The sequence below is a fragment of the Loa loa genome (genome assembly GCF_000183805.2).
Source record: "Loa loa unplaced genomic scaffold supercont3.185, whole genome shotgun sequence".
NCBI classification, from domain to species: domain Eukaryota; kingdom Metazoa; phylum Nematoda; class Chromadorea; order Rhabditida; family Onchocercidae; genus Loa; species Loa loa.
This window is the reverse complement of record NW_018108365.1, coordinates 35,202-48,954: the sequence shown is the minus strand read 5'-3', so window position 1 is coordinate 48,954 and position 13,753 is coordinate 35,202. Positions and strand designations below refer to the sequence as shown.

Below are 13,753 nucleotides of genomic sequence, written 5' to 3'. Positions count from 1 at the left end.
ATATATATATATATATATATATATATATATATATATATATATATATATATATATATATATATATATATATATATATATATATATATATATATATACATATATCATGAGTAATTACATGATATATGATGACATGAGTACAGAAGCGAAATTTTGATTGAGTTTTCAAAATTAAATATTGAAAGGGATGAGAACGAAAGGTGTTCTTGCGGTAGTAGATTGGTGTATGCCATATTTAGTTTTTTGTTCTTTGCACTTCCTTTTCCCCTCATCTCTTTCGGACAGAACTTATGCATAAAAAGAGTTGGAATGGGATGGAGATGGGTTAAGTACCATGTAATACAACCTTTTTGTTGCTGGAAAGCAATGGGCATCATCAGCAGAAGATGGAGGTTGTGGAAAAAGAGAGGATGATAGTGGTGGAACAATTTCGGGTGTGCTGAAAGCGATCGATGATGAGATGATGCTGTTATTTGCTTGAATGGATGAGTGCCCGGGATAATTCGTCGTCACACTCATCACTAGACAGTTCGGTCGTTTTTCCATATAATCTTTCGGTCCAGATGTAACAAGCTATCAGTTAGTGGTGCTTACCGGACAATTCCATTTGTCCCATCTTAACATTCTTATAGTTTCGATGCTGCTGTTAGTGATGGTGCGTGCGGAGAGTTTGCATGAGAGTGCTTAAGAAAAAGAAGATGAAACTGCTGAAAGAGAGAGCTCGCTAAAAGAAGTGTGAAGTCTTGGAAGTATTTCTGAAGTGGAGAAGGAAAAAAGGAAAATAGTGGGCTTAGAGGAGAGGAGGGGAGGACGAAAGATGCAAAGAAGTATGGTGATGTTTCGTTATGCTTGTTAAAGTGTTTGTTTGTAAGGGGCATCAAAGAAGATACCTGGGCACGGATATCTTGTTTCATTAAAGAGAGAGTAGCGGAGGAGGAAGGAGAGCAGTAGTGGGTTAACCCGTCCAGATTCGATGATGTGTACAAATCCATTCATTAGTATCAGTAGGGGGTGTTCTGCTTATTTCTTCGCTATTTCTCCTCCCTCAAACTTTCACTCCCGCCCTCCCCTCTTAATGTTATTGTTAGAAATAATGGTGACATTAAGGATGGATACATCTGTTTGCTAGTTCCTTCAATAACTGTGTAAGCAAAGCACACACAAACATATACACGCACAAGTACATACATACATACACACACACATACATACATATACACTCTTTGGATAACGATCCAATTGCTATCACTTCAAATAAGTTTATTTGCCGATGAGGGAAGCACGAATAGCGATGTGAGCGAGTGGCTTTTAGAGCTTCCTTTCCATGCCGCTTTCTTCCTTCATTTACTTGTCTCATCCCCAGCGGCCACTCTTCCACTCAATTTGTCTATTATAAATTATTCACATTCCTCAAGCACTTTTCTGCACCACTCATCCCTTGAAATTTGTTCATTTCAAGTAAAGGAAAGCAGTCTTCATTCAATTTTGCAGTTTCTAGCAGCATTCATTCTTGCAGTTTCTGTATCGGGTAAAACATTGCATTGCAGGTGCAGTAGCACTGTTATGGGTTACATCTTCATACAATGATTTTTTTACGAGATCCGCCCTGTTGCTTCTCTTTTCATCAGTGTAAATCCCTGAAGAATTTGCACCAGCTATTTAAACTGGTATTGGTATTTATCATATTTGATTCGATAGCTTCTTTTCAGTTTCAGTACATCTTTTACCTATCTTCTTTCTAACTGTTTTTAATTCAGAGGTTTGAGATGTTCTTTGTAACGAGAGTTGTGGAAGGCAGACTCTTTGTTTGGAAAGCAATTTATTAATTTAATTAATGACTTTGTTATGTAGCGCTTTGTATGATATCTTTGTATACGATCGCAGCTGAAAGACATTTAGTATTTGCTTGCATGCTTTACGAGTTTGAGTAAGGTTAAGATGCAAAAAGCTGGAAAAGAATGGTTATTTGAGAGCATATACGTGGTTGTTCGTTCTCCTCATTGAAATTCAATTCCCTAATCGGCTCTTTTCTTCTTTCCGTCTATCTTTCTTCACAGATCTGCGCTGTCGAGAGTCTTCCATTGCAAGGCCATTTATACATTCATCCATTTGAAGGAATAGCTTATAAAAATATTAGGGGAAGGATGGGAAGGGAAAGGATTAGCGATGGAAAGAGAAAGAGTGGATGGATAACAATTCCTCATATGTGCGCAGGGTATAAGCGTGGTCCATCTTCGTGTATCAGTGCATTACAACCAATTTAGTCATTGACCACCACATTATTTACTTATAGAATTGCTTCTTCCTCACACATTACATCTTTCACTTTATATCTCTTATTATTAACCTACGGTTCTCGAACGGTGATTCGTGCAGCATTTTCATACTTCATTAACTTTATCAACTTTTCATCACCATTGAAAGTCATTCATAAAGTATCATTACTGTTAGTTTGAGGCGTGGGGTTATCTTGTTATATCTTTCCATTTCTTTTGTCATGTAGACGCTATAAATTTTTGGAGAACACAATTCTGTAATAACTAAAAGTTCTACTTTTTGATACTGCTTTATTACTTCTCAGTTCTTTTTAGTTACTGCATTTGTAAATAAAATTGCAGTTGTGCATCCCTTTTTATTTGGATTGGATTGAGTGTTGCTTCAACAATACCTACATTTATGGGGTGTAAATTACGTTAACGTTTAGAACTCTGAAGTATTTGAAACGATTTTCGGCGGGAAACAAACCAGTTTTTCATGAAGACAAGCATCAGCTGCCTATTCCTAAGTGAACATTCATAGGAAATTGGGTCGTCCAGCCAGTTCTCAAACTCTGTTGTAATTTCTTGAGTGTTCTATGTTCTGAATGAAGTTTTTAAAGTTGGAAACTCTTTTTATTCATATTTTCATCTTTATATAGCTTCTGAGGTTTTTCTATAACGCATCCTCTGAACTTGCATTTTGGAAGCAAATGATTTCACCATTTAAATTAAATGTTGGAGAACAGGTCTCTGCATCACCTGTTGTATAACTGTTTACGCTCGTCGATGGCTTTTATTAGTAGTAGTGGTGTTGCTTACTATCATAGTTCTCATGAGATAGAGAGAAGAGAGTGGAAATAATATTTAAGTTGGCTGCATTTGATAAATAGTCTAATCAGGTGAAAAACGGACGTAGATAATCAAAACCGCCTGGAACACTTTATTTTATTCTCTGCGAATGTGTTTGCGTTAATGGTCGGATAAGTGTGATTCCTTTTTTGGAATGATGCTTACATCAGGACGGAAGAATGAATTAATTGTGACTGGCATTATCCACATCCAGAAGCTTTGTTCAAGCCATCAGCAGTTCAAGTATACCATGTACTGTTCGACTGCTGCTAAATATAGGTTTAGATTCAGATTCTGTTTTCTGCAGTATCTACTGCAGATTGTGTTCTGAACAAGTCGCAATATCGTAACCTTTAAAACTGGTTAATATTGTTGATTAAGGAGATTACCGAATTCAAGCAGAGGTATGAAAGTAGATAATTTGGCGTGTTTTTGTGAGCCGGGAAGCAGCGCAATATCGTATTGCAGTTTCCGTGTAGGAGAAGCTGTTGCTTTCTTCTACTTAAGATGAATGGCGCATTAATCTGCTTGAAATGATATCTAGTAGTGCAATGGTATGTTATCCGGTTAAATGGTACGGTTTACAGAAAAGAAATTTTTGATATGATTATTACTAATTGAAAGAAATGGACTTCATGATTGTTGTTATATGCGGTTGAACGACACATATTCGAAGTAGCAAAGGGTAAGTCATTCCTCTTCTGGAGTTCAGCGGATATCGAATGTAGGCCTGCAAGTAAGAATGACAACTCAAATTGGAAATTTGACTTACTAGACTTTGCAAGTATAAGTCGTGTATTCCTGTAGAATCTTTGTCGCTGAAGATGTCAATAAGGGCTAGGCAGATCGTTTTCTAATTTCATATTTCCTTATGGAGAAAATAAGTTGTGCCAAACTTTTGGTTGTAAGTTCCGATACATCGGCAATCAATTTCAGGATGAAATGAATTGTGCTGCTGTAAGTTACGTTGAAAGCACAAATTTTCACTGATCGGGAACTCATTGTTGCGATACGGTGTTCTAAGGTCAAAAGTGCTATTGGCAACTGATGGTTAAGTTCACGTCGAATCTTTGACCACGAAACATTTAAGCTTAAGCAAAATTTAAGCGAAGAAATGGTGTATAGTATCACTGGTGAATTTATGGATAGTAGGACAAATCAATGCTATGGTCTAATGTCAAGTTTAAAGAGTGATCCAAATTGTGTCATGTCTTGGTGGTTGTAATTCTACCCAATTGACAACCGTTAACATATTATAGAGCTCTCCAGATCCAAATCACTGAAATTTGGAAATTACGAAATTGTCTTCCTGTTTTTTTAAAATTATTCTTGATGGAAATTAATGTCTGTTTTCATCACGTTGTGCACATATTTTTCCATTTGGGAAGTTAAATAAAGTTCGGACAATTGTGTTTGAATTGCAGTTTTCATCCACCAGTGGTTCTGCTGCTCAACGATATTTTACGTTTTGTAATTTGGTTAAGTTTTGGTTGGGGAGGATTAGTAGGTTGTTAAAACTAGGTTTTTTTGAGATAGAACCGTCATTGATTAATTTCTCGGTATCAATAAATTCTTTTTGCTTAAATAATCAATTTAACTTGAAACAGAAACTTATTAAGTTTTCAGCTGTATTTCGATGCTGTGCCACAAGTCCTGGGGCTGAAGTTCGGCAAACACTCCTATTTTTCATCTAATCTGGTTTATTTTCATATGCCAGTTAACCTGTAGTGCTGTGTCACCCGACTCTAATGGGTGATGTTATTTGTCAAATCGCTTCAAGAAGGATTAAGCAGTAAAGTTGTTGATAATTTCTTAAGTGATTTTAAATCGATGTCTTTCAAGAATTTGATTGATGTTTTTGGTGAGGAATTTGTGTGGAATAATGGTATACTGTTCTTGATAGGGAGTGATCTACTTCATGATGTGTACAAGAAATCTCAGTCTTGTAGGATATGCTATTATTCTCTAGCCTACCGAGTTGAAGCAATATAGATTGTATTTCCATTAATGGCTGGTGGTCAGTTATTAATAAATGGTGGTCGGTTACTGGAGTGTTGATTAAAAATACGTCACCCGTCATATCCCACGTGCGGTGATGGCTTGTACTGTGTTTGATGGCACTGGTATTGATAGTGAGGTAATAGGGACACTTTATGATTGCTAGCTTTGGTTGAGTTTGGCAAAAGTTCTTTGATGTGAAAAATGCCACATTAAATTACAGTGCGTTTGTGTTGTTGACATTTTTTTAGTTGTTAAATATTACTCTGCAATTTTAGGTTTGTAAAAGAATAAGGAAAATCCGCAAAGTTTTGTCGCAGTGTTCGAATCATGTTTTCGTTACCCGAGCACTCAGTATATAAATGCTTAGAAAGGAACATTTTTTGTAGTCTCTGATGCTGTGCGGCCTTACAGATAATAATAGTAGCAATAAAATCTAATCGTTTTGCATTTTCGTTGTAGAATGTTTATGACCATTCTCGAAGGGATGCACAGTTCGTCGTTTTGAGTGTAATTCTTTTTCTATTTGTTTCCCACGCGACTTCTCCCGTTCATCAACATATCCACTTCCCCTTGACATTCCCATTCCCAAACCTTTCTATCCCTCCATTCCGCTTATGTTATTCACCATTATTAATAGTTTTTTTAACGCAGTTTAATAATCATTTGCAAACTGAACTTATTGCCTTCCGTTTTGAATGTTTTTTGGTTTTTAAAATTACCTTGTGAATTATTTTTTCTGTTTCATGAGAGCATTACTGTTAGTGGAAGGACAGGAAGGGATTGTTCGCTTTATTGTTTTTCGATTGATCGAAGTGGTTTTGTAACTTTTTTCCTTCTTTTTTGATTTTTTTAACTCATATTCGTTGATATCCATGTTTTGATTACAAATAACAGACATTTTTCCATTATACAAACTGCATACTTCCTTGCCAAAGTTATTTCAGGTGATAAGGAGGAGAAGGGCTTTGAAAACGCTTGAGATAGATAAGCAGTGATTTTCTCACATTAAATTTCTTTTTAGTTTTACTGGCTCGACAAAATTTAAAGGTTATGGGGATGGAAAAGGAAAAGGGTATCTAAATGTGAGAGCTTCGAATTGTTTTCTATTTGATTTGTCTTCGAAAAGCCAACATTTTAATGAATGTTGTCAAAATGACAACTACACTTTCTGGCTTTCATTTTCATCATGTTATTTTTGTTTTCTGGTACTGAAAGTCTTCAGCTATTTTTCTCTTAGTTTCAGCGGAGTCTTACGTGCAGGCACTTGCGTGAGTTTCTTTAGATTCCTAGCCATTCAGCGCATTTCTTCATATTGAGCTCTCGAAATTGTTTGTGTGGATCATCATTCTTACGTTGTTGAGTTCCATGAAATCCGTACTTTTTTTAAGATATACATTCGTATGAAAATTTACTTGTATCTTACCTTCTGGTTTTAACTTTGCTGCTCAGCTACTATTTAATTAAAGATGCTCTTGCCCGAATACTTGCTCAATCTTAACCGAGGCGAAATCGCTGGTTAGGCGCATGCAACTCAGATTGTTTTTGATTCAGACTGTGGGGCGTCTGTTATTTTGTTAATTACTGGGGATCATCACTATTTATGGACTTGTACGAATAAAGTTTGATAAAATGTGGCATTAACTAAATACTTCCATCGATCTTCTGCTCATACAAATGAGATAAAAGAGGACGCTGATTTGATCATCGTTCTGGTATGAGTAGTACAAGTGAGCAATAAATTAGGGTATGGTACTGAGCTCTTGAAGAGATTAATAATATAGATGATTATCACTAAACCTCGAATTGTCTCTTACAATGAAGACGTCATCCTTCGAAGGAGACTTCTGCTGTTATCTTAGCCAACAATCCTGTTGTATTGTTTCTTCTGCCTTCTCGCAAATTTTTCTTCATCCAAGTTACTCTATCTAATTTTACTTTTTTAATAAATATGATGGGATTTATCAATGCTGAATTTTTCCAGCTTATGCACAGAAACTGCAAAAATGAAGCTGTACTATTGGAAATCTGTTCTGTTTAATGCATGCTATAGTTATATTACTTGCTACTTGTTGCATTATTGTTTAATGACACTTGCCTGTATTACTGGAAATCTGTGTTCTGTTTAATGCTTGCTATAGTTATAATACTTGCTACTTGTCGCATTATGGTTTAATGATACTTGCTGTAATACTTGTTTAATTATTCCTAATCTTGTAGAAATATATTCGGCGTACAGTTAAAAACCATTGTATCATCCACCGTTTTCATTCCTTTGTACCCTTTATTCCTTCGTACCACTTTTTTCAAGCCATTGAAATGCATTTTAATGCTGGAACGTTATCAATAGCTGAGTTGTACATAGATATTATGATTTTATGCAATTATCTTTTGCTGAATTGCAAATCTGTTCCATTTCTTGAATTAGATTGGCAATATTAATAGGTTTGCCATTATCTAATTCTTTCAACCTTTTATTCCCAAATTAATCTTTGCTGCAAGTCCCTTAGCTTGTCCTTCAAATTCTTCACTTCCATTGTTTCTTTGTTTCACAGTATGCAGCAAATTTCAGTTGCGTTTTTATCTCATTTTTGCACCACTTTTCTTATGAACTTCTTGGTCGTCAGCTTTTCTCAGACAAAATATTTAATGAAGAATTACAAAGTTATAATTTTCAGCTTAGTGCACACTAGCTCGCGAAACTCTGCCATTCGCGTTAAAATTTTCCGTTGATATTCAAATTTTTATATTGTGTTTTTGCAGTTCATCATTCGTTTGGAATGTTCATCTAATTGCTGGACATTGCTACACCGACCAATGGAAATTGGTGTTTGTTGGTTAAAAAGGGAAATAAATCCGGATGGCTGCATCAAGTTGGATTGCTAAGGTTCGTAAACGAAACGATGTGCGCAAGGAAACTTTAAAGGTTGGATTAAATTTTTCCGAGTATATTATAAAAGGATTTTTTTTTGACCAAACCTTGAGTTGTATTAGCTTAATAGGTGTTGTTTCTGCAGGAGCATGTTTTCGTTGACTACACTCAGTGGACTCAAAATCCTTCAAATTGCTATTAAATGCTTCAACTATATATATTCAAGTATCTTCACATACCTCTCGCTCTCTTTGAATTTTTGGTTCCCATTTTAGTTTTTTGCATAAACTGAGTTTGTTTAGCCCCAAGTGCCTAGTAGTGCTTTAGTTTTATCTTGGATTTCCTGGCATTTTAAAAGTATATTGACTTTTCGTTAACTTCTTAGACACCTTCAGCGTTTGTAGTCTTTGCTGTGATGCAATTTTTTTGATTGTGATGAATAATTTGGCCTAGATCGCTAAGCTTCATTATCACTTTCAAATGTGGTTACTGGGTAATTTATAAGGTTTCAGCCACGGACATCATTTGAACGAATTCATACCCTAACAATGATAGTTGTTAAAGCATGAATTTGTAAGATATGAAATCCGATTAGTAACTCCGGTTGAAGTTGATGAGAGAAAATGAAGATTTTACATTGCGATGGATTCTCTTTTTTCCGCATATGCTTTTCATGAAGAACCTCCGTAATTCATGTTCGCTGAAAGTTTTACTTCCATATTTTAATTTGACCCGTATCATATTCTTTCTGGCCGTTGCATGTTTCCATCCGAACTTCCACCAACATTGATGCATTTCTCTCTATTTCTGACTTTCAAAGGGTTGTAGTGACAGCGTCTAAGTTCACCTGAAATTAAATTAGGCTAACAAATTTTTTCACAACTCACTTTTCGAAAAGAGAAAAAAGAAGTGCTTGGGATTGTCTGTTATAGATGTGGAATCTGCTGCAGTAAAATTGAATGGTATCTGTAGTTTAGTGAGGATTGGAGAGACGTTTCGTCATCCAAGCCCCGCGGAGCACATTGACCTGAACAGAGTAGCATCCAACTGTAAAGGGATTATATTGTTGGAAGCAATTAAGTAATTTGTTTCACCGATGTCTTAATTTCTTGTTTTTTGCTGGGTATTGTGCTGAAATACAGAAGTCAAGGAAGTGACTATTGGATCAGTGTGGTAGGAAAATGTTCAACCTGCAAAGGATCATACTGATTTACGACTATTTTTTGGCTGAAGTGTAGGTTGTGAGAAGTATGCGACTAGTTGGAATATCATGGCTGCGGCAGAAATTGGGTATGGCTTGGCGGCAACTAATATAGCAATTGCAGTGATGGAATGTCAGTCACCCAACAGTTTTCCCAGGTGTTGAAGGGAGGAGGAGCAAAAGGTGAAGAATGGAAGTTTCGAAAGGGAAGCCACTAGCCGTTTCGTGACGATGGAAAGGCTATGACATTCATCTCTAATCTCTTTCATCGATATGTTCATCCATTCTGTTCATCGACTCCCGGAAAATTTATGTTTGTTTGGTAAGATGGAGGATTAGGGTTACATGTGCATATGCATATGCATTCGCAATGCGTAGTGTGCATGTCTCTGAGGAAGTTAGTCAATGAGCGTGGACATAGTATGAGACATATTTGTATGTAAGTGTGGACAACTTACATCCAAACAACTCGCAAATTTTATATTGATTAGATGTATATGTGTGCAGTTCCCCACCCATCCGCAGTGGGTGGGGAGAGAGGGGTAGTTGACTCGAGCGGCACGCGGCAGAGCATGCTCATACCATCCGCTGATCCGTTCATCCTGCCACTCACTCTTCCTTTCCTATTCTTCCACTTTTTTTATACTTTTATGTCCTCTGCAACCATGCACATATACACACACAGGAATGCACGTATATCTATCTATATATATTTCCACATAGATTTACCTCTGCAGGATGGACGACGCATACACACATACACATACACAAGCATATGCACACATACACACATACAGCAATGCATGCGCACTCATTAAACAATATTACTCTTTTCCCCGAGTTCCTCTTCCTCCAGTTGTTGTGAAGTAAGCATACGTGTTTGCATGCATGCTTCCATTTGTTTGCAGTTGTTTTTTTTTCTTAATCCATTAGTTTGTTGTGCACTTCTCATCCTTCTCTTCATGATGGTCCTAGCCCGAGTGTCACTCAAACACTCCTACCGGTCATTCCAGTTGTCCAGTTAACACTCATTATCGACATTATTATACGACTGTGATGTGATTATCTATTCAGTAAAGGATATGATTCGGATGGGAAGTAAACATTCCATGTTATGTATGCATCGCTGAATGATTTGTACATAACTTATTTTCACATTTTTGGTTTGTAATGCACAAATCGTTCCTAGTGTTGACAGTCATTTCATATTGAAACAGACAAGTGTGGCCAGAAATCTTACTCATAATTAGTCGAAGTGTTAGAGGAACGTATGTTTGAAAGTAAGATCAGTTAAATGGTGTTACGGCTAATCTCTCAGGTTATGCGCTGCTCACCTTATTTTTTTGGTTTAGTTTTGATAGTTGGATTCTTTCTTCTTGCTTGTCTTGCTTTTCATCGAAAAAGGTACGATACGAGGTTCAGTGCTCTCAGTAATAGCACTGCAACTGCAAAAAGTGTTAAGTTCAGATGACTCAAATTAAGAGACCAGAATGAGTGGCTTAGTTTCATCACAGCATCTCTCGCATCGTTCAGTTTTGAATTCACTTTTGAAGTACGACTTTTGTTTGAAGATAACCGAGTGAGTGAAGATATTGACGTGATCAGGTTTCTTTGAGTCTTTTTTTTTAATCGTTACTTTTAATGGGATTGCTGTGGTAAGTGCAGAAGACATCCATTGTCTTTGTTGTTTATTTGAGGCGCAGACGCAGCGTAATAAATTAATTAATGCGAGCTGCATTAGTCTCTTAAAGTCGTTCAACGAGTACTTTATCCAAGGAGGAGAGAGAAAGGCAGTGGAGAAGATGGGATAGGAGGGGAGAAGGTAATGGTTCACTATATAAATATTAGCTGTTTATCGATATCTTCGTCTTTTCGTACCTAATTGTCATCCTTCCTTACTCGAACGAAAATCATGGGTGACGGAGTTGTAAATTGGAGACATTGTTTTGCGGGATTTATTACACCGACATCAAAGTTCAGCTATAAGCATACATAAATATAGCGCTTTTTTCATCTTCATCTATAAATTTGACGTGTTTGTCTTAAGTGTTTCTATTTTCATTAAAGGGAGGTGAAAATCCCTGTGTAGTCATGAGATTTTGGCTGTTTCGGAAATCAAATTGGACCATTCTTTTTGACATAATCATCGGTTTCGTTTGTTGAAAAACCACGGTTGCTAGAGGAGATTGTAGAGTGCAGACGTTGCAGACGTTTGTTTCCAGTTTTCTATTTCGGAAGCATTGCTTCGAATATGAATTGTGTCTGCAGTTGAGAGAAGAAAAGAAATATATAACTGTAGTAAATTGGGATCTCTAAATTACTTAATGTTTGACACCTACTCGCTGAACTCGCTGAATGAAATTGATTGTTGGGATGAACACAAGGTAGATGAAATGTGCGGTGTTACGACGCGAGTGTAATGCACTTTCAGGTTTACACCTGTACTATTTCTTCATGGTTACCCTTTAAAAGTCAGTTGGATGAAGTCGTTTCTGGGCTGTAGTAAATTTGATATAATGATCGCTTGTGGCAGGTCATTAACTTCTCAGTTCGTCTTTCATTGACTATTAATTACTCGTTATTTGTTTCCATTATGTAATTTTGAAAAAACAATTGTGGATCATTTTGTTCTTGACTTTGTCGTTCGACGCTCTTTTTTGATATTATTCGGGAGAATTCGAAATAATCGAACGTGCTAGATTTCGTGCACTTATGCTGTCTGTTTCAGTGCATTGGAAAGTTCTTATTTCTGGTTGTTTAATTGCGGTATTTTGAGCTTTATGTTGAGGAGTTTGTCACCACAGTGATGGACTCATTAAAAAGTTAAAAATAAGTGTTTGCTTTAATTTCAAATCGCTTACCATAGTTGTTCAGGCATATGATATTTAAGTAATATGCGAAGGGTAGTGATTTCAAATAGTTTGGTTTTTTCTTATTTTATAACATACACTCAATTTCTATGCAGTGAATTAATTCTGTCACATTGGATTTACTAGACGTTAGATGTTAGCAGAATACACATCAGTGGATGAATTATTATTCTGTAAGGTTAAATCGTAGCTTCATGATATTATATTAACATAATTTTTGATGGGAAACGTAAGACATTTAGAACAGCAATCCATTAGTTTTTGCTGCTAATTACTCTAATTGTTTAAATTAACCATTTGAAGGTATTTATCATGTCATGAAAAGTATTCCTTTTGTCGCTTATCGTTGGACAGCGATCTTCGTACTTGGCTTATTTCCATCACAAAATAAGCATTTACTCCTTTGTAGAATGTGGAATCTTTTGTTTGCCATGCAGGGCTCATTTATCTTGCGTGAATGGCGACTCCATTAATTTTGAAGGATAGTAAAGAAAAAGTCGAAGTTTCTGTCGGTTTGGATTCGTGCTTATGTCGTGATATTTCTAAGGAGTAGAAGATAAGCTGTATTCCGGGCTAGTCTAATTCAGAATCACTCTGCACGACTTTTTCACTATATTCCTTCAAATTTGAATAAAGTTTCACAGATGCGGGTGGAATTCGGAACATCTGGAATCTTACATAGCTGACTGGCAGTGCGTGGCGTTTGTTATTATGATTCTTCGAAGATTGAATATAGTGATTCATTAAACAAATCACAAAGCGCCGGGACTACTTCAAAAGGATTTTCGGGTTGTCTGAAGCTAATGGATTTCATAAGAATTTTACGTGGACGTACGGATGGGTTGCTGTGGATATCTTCGGAATCTTATTCGTATGATTTTGCGAACCTTGTTGGACTTGGTTCAATAAGTGGATTTATGGGAAGTTAGTTGGGACTATTGGTAGTTGGGACTTTTGGCTATTTAACGGTTTGTTGACTGCTGATACCTTTACATCTTTGGAAATGAGAATGTAAATCGCTCTTCATCTTATTGATTGTCATCTTATTGAAGCCTCTCTATTTGCATGACATGGAGATAATTTGTCTTATCAGTTACTGTTTCCAAAGTTTTTGCAAAGAAATTTCAAATGACTAGCAAACAAATCAATTTTTTTTAGTTGTTGCTACTGATGAATGTGCCATTTTTAGGGTACTCCACACCAAACCATGAAGATGACAATTTTGGATCACCTGGAACGAATAAAGGAGGAATATAATTTTATTCAAACGCAGGTACAACAACAGAGGGTGGAAATTGAAAAGCTCTCACAAGAAAAAGAAGCGATGCAACGACACTACATGATGTATTATGAGATGAGTTATGGTTTAAATGTTGAAATGCATAAACAGACCGAAATTGCCAAGCGATACAATGCTATTCTGTCACAGATTATTCCACTGCTCCCAGCCGAACATCAGCAGTCAGCTCTTGCGGCAATGGAACGTGCTAGACAAATCAGCATGGCTGAATTACATCAGGTGATCGTGCAATATTCTCATACATTATTACTTTACGTACACTTTTCGCTGTTACACATATAAATCGCATGAAATCAATTTTTGCGGTGTAGAATGAATTTTGTTAGAATTAATGCTACCGAACGATTGTGATTGAAACATAGTGTCCGATTTTCTAATCTAGCTTATTAATGTAGAAATTATTGCATG

At 36.3% G+C, this 13,753-nt stretch overlaps 5 protein-coding genes across 5 annotated transcripts in view; 4 read left to right on the top strand and 1 right to left on the bottom strand.

Moving 5' to 3' along the window:
- LOAG_12471 (hypothetical protein) overlaps nucleotides 1–4,473 on the top strand; it is a gene marked incomplete at its 5' end in the record, with an annotated part of 9,989 nt that extends 5,516 nt beyond the window's left edge. The window contains one exon of the mRNA XM_020448546.1: nucleotides 4,041–4,473. The remainder of the gene's footprint in view (nucleotides 1–4,040) is intronic.
- On the bottom strand, nucleotides 331–989 carry LOAG_07903 (hypothetical protein; the record flags this gene model as incomplete). Its single annotated transcript, XM_003143435.1, has 2 exons — nucleotides 331–570; nucleotides 888–989. Coding segments are annotated over 2 exons (342 nt in total), but the record flags the coding sequence as incomplete, so codon positions are not given.
- A 726-nt stretch (nucleotides 4,474–5,199) lies between the features above and the next one.
- On the top strand, nucleotides 5,200–7,988 carry LOAG_07902 (hypothetical protein; the record flags this gene model as incomplete). Its single annotated transcript, XM_003143434.1, has 5 exons — nucleotides 5,200–5,241; nucleotides 5,381–5,456; nucleotides 6,127–6,177; nucleotides 6,657–6,724; nucleotides 7,866–7,988. The coding sequence occupies 5 exons, from the start codon at nucleotides 5,200–5,202 to the stop codon at nucleotides 7,986–7,988; spliced, it is 360 nt and encodes a 119-aa protein (XP_003143482.1).
- A 1,678-nt stretch (nucleotides 7,989–9,666) lies between these two features.
- On the top strand, nucleotides 9,667–9,993 carry LOAG_07901 (hypothetical protein; the record flags this gene model as incomplete). The annotated part of the gene is made up of 1 exon (XM_003143433.2): nucleotides 9,667–9,993. One exon carries the CDS (start codon nucleotides 9,667–9,669, stop codon nucleotides 9,991–9,993), a length of 327 nt encoding a protein of 108 aa, XP_003143481.1.
- Nucleotides 9,994–13,224: 3,231 nt separating this feature from the next.
- LOAG_18061 (groucho/TLE N-terminal Q-rich domain-containing protein) overlaps nucleotides 13,225–13,753 on the top strand; it is a 4,708-nt gene continuing 4,179 nt past the window's right edge. Inside the window, exon 1 of the mRNA XM_020450732.1 lies at nucleotides 13,225–13,564. Coding sequence (XP_020305555.1) covers nucleotides 13,253–13,564 — 312 coding nt within the window. The 5' untranslated portion in view covers nucleotides 13,225–13,252. The remainder of the gene's footprint in view (nucleotides 13,565–13,753) is intronic.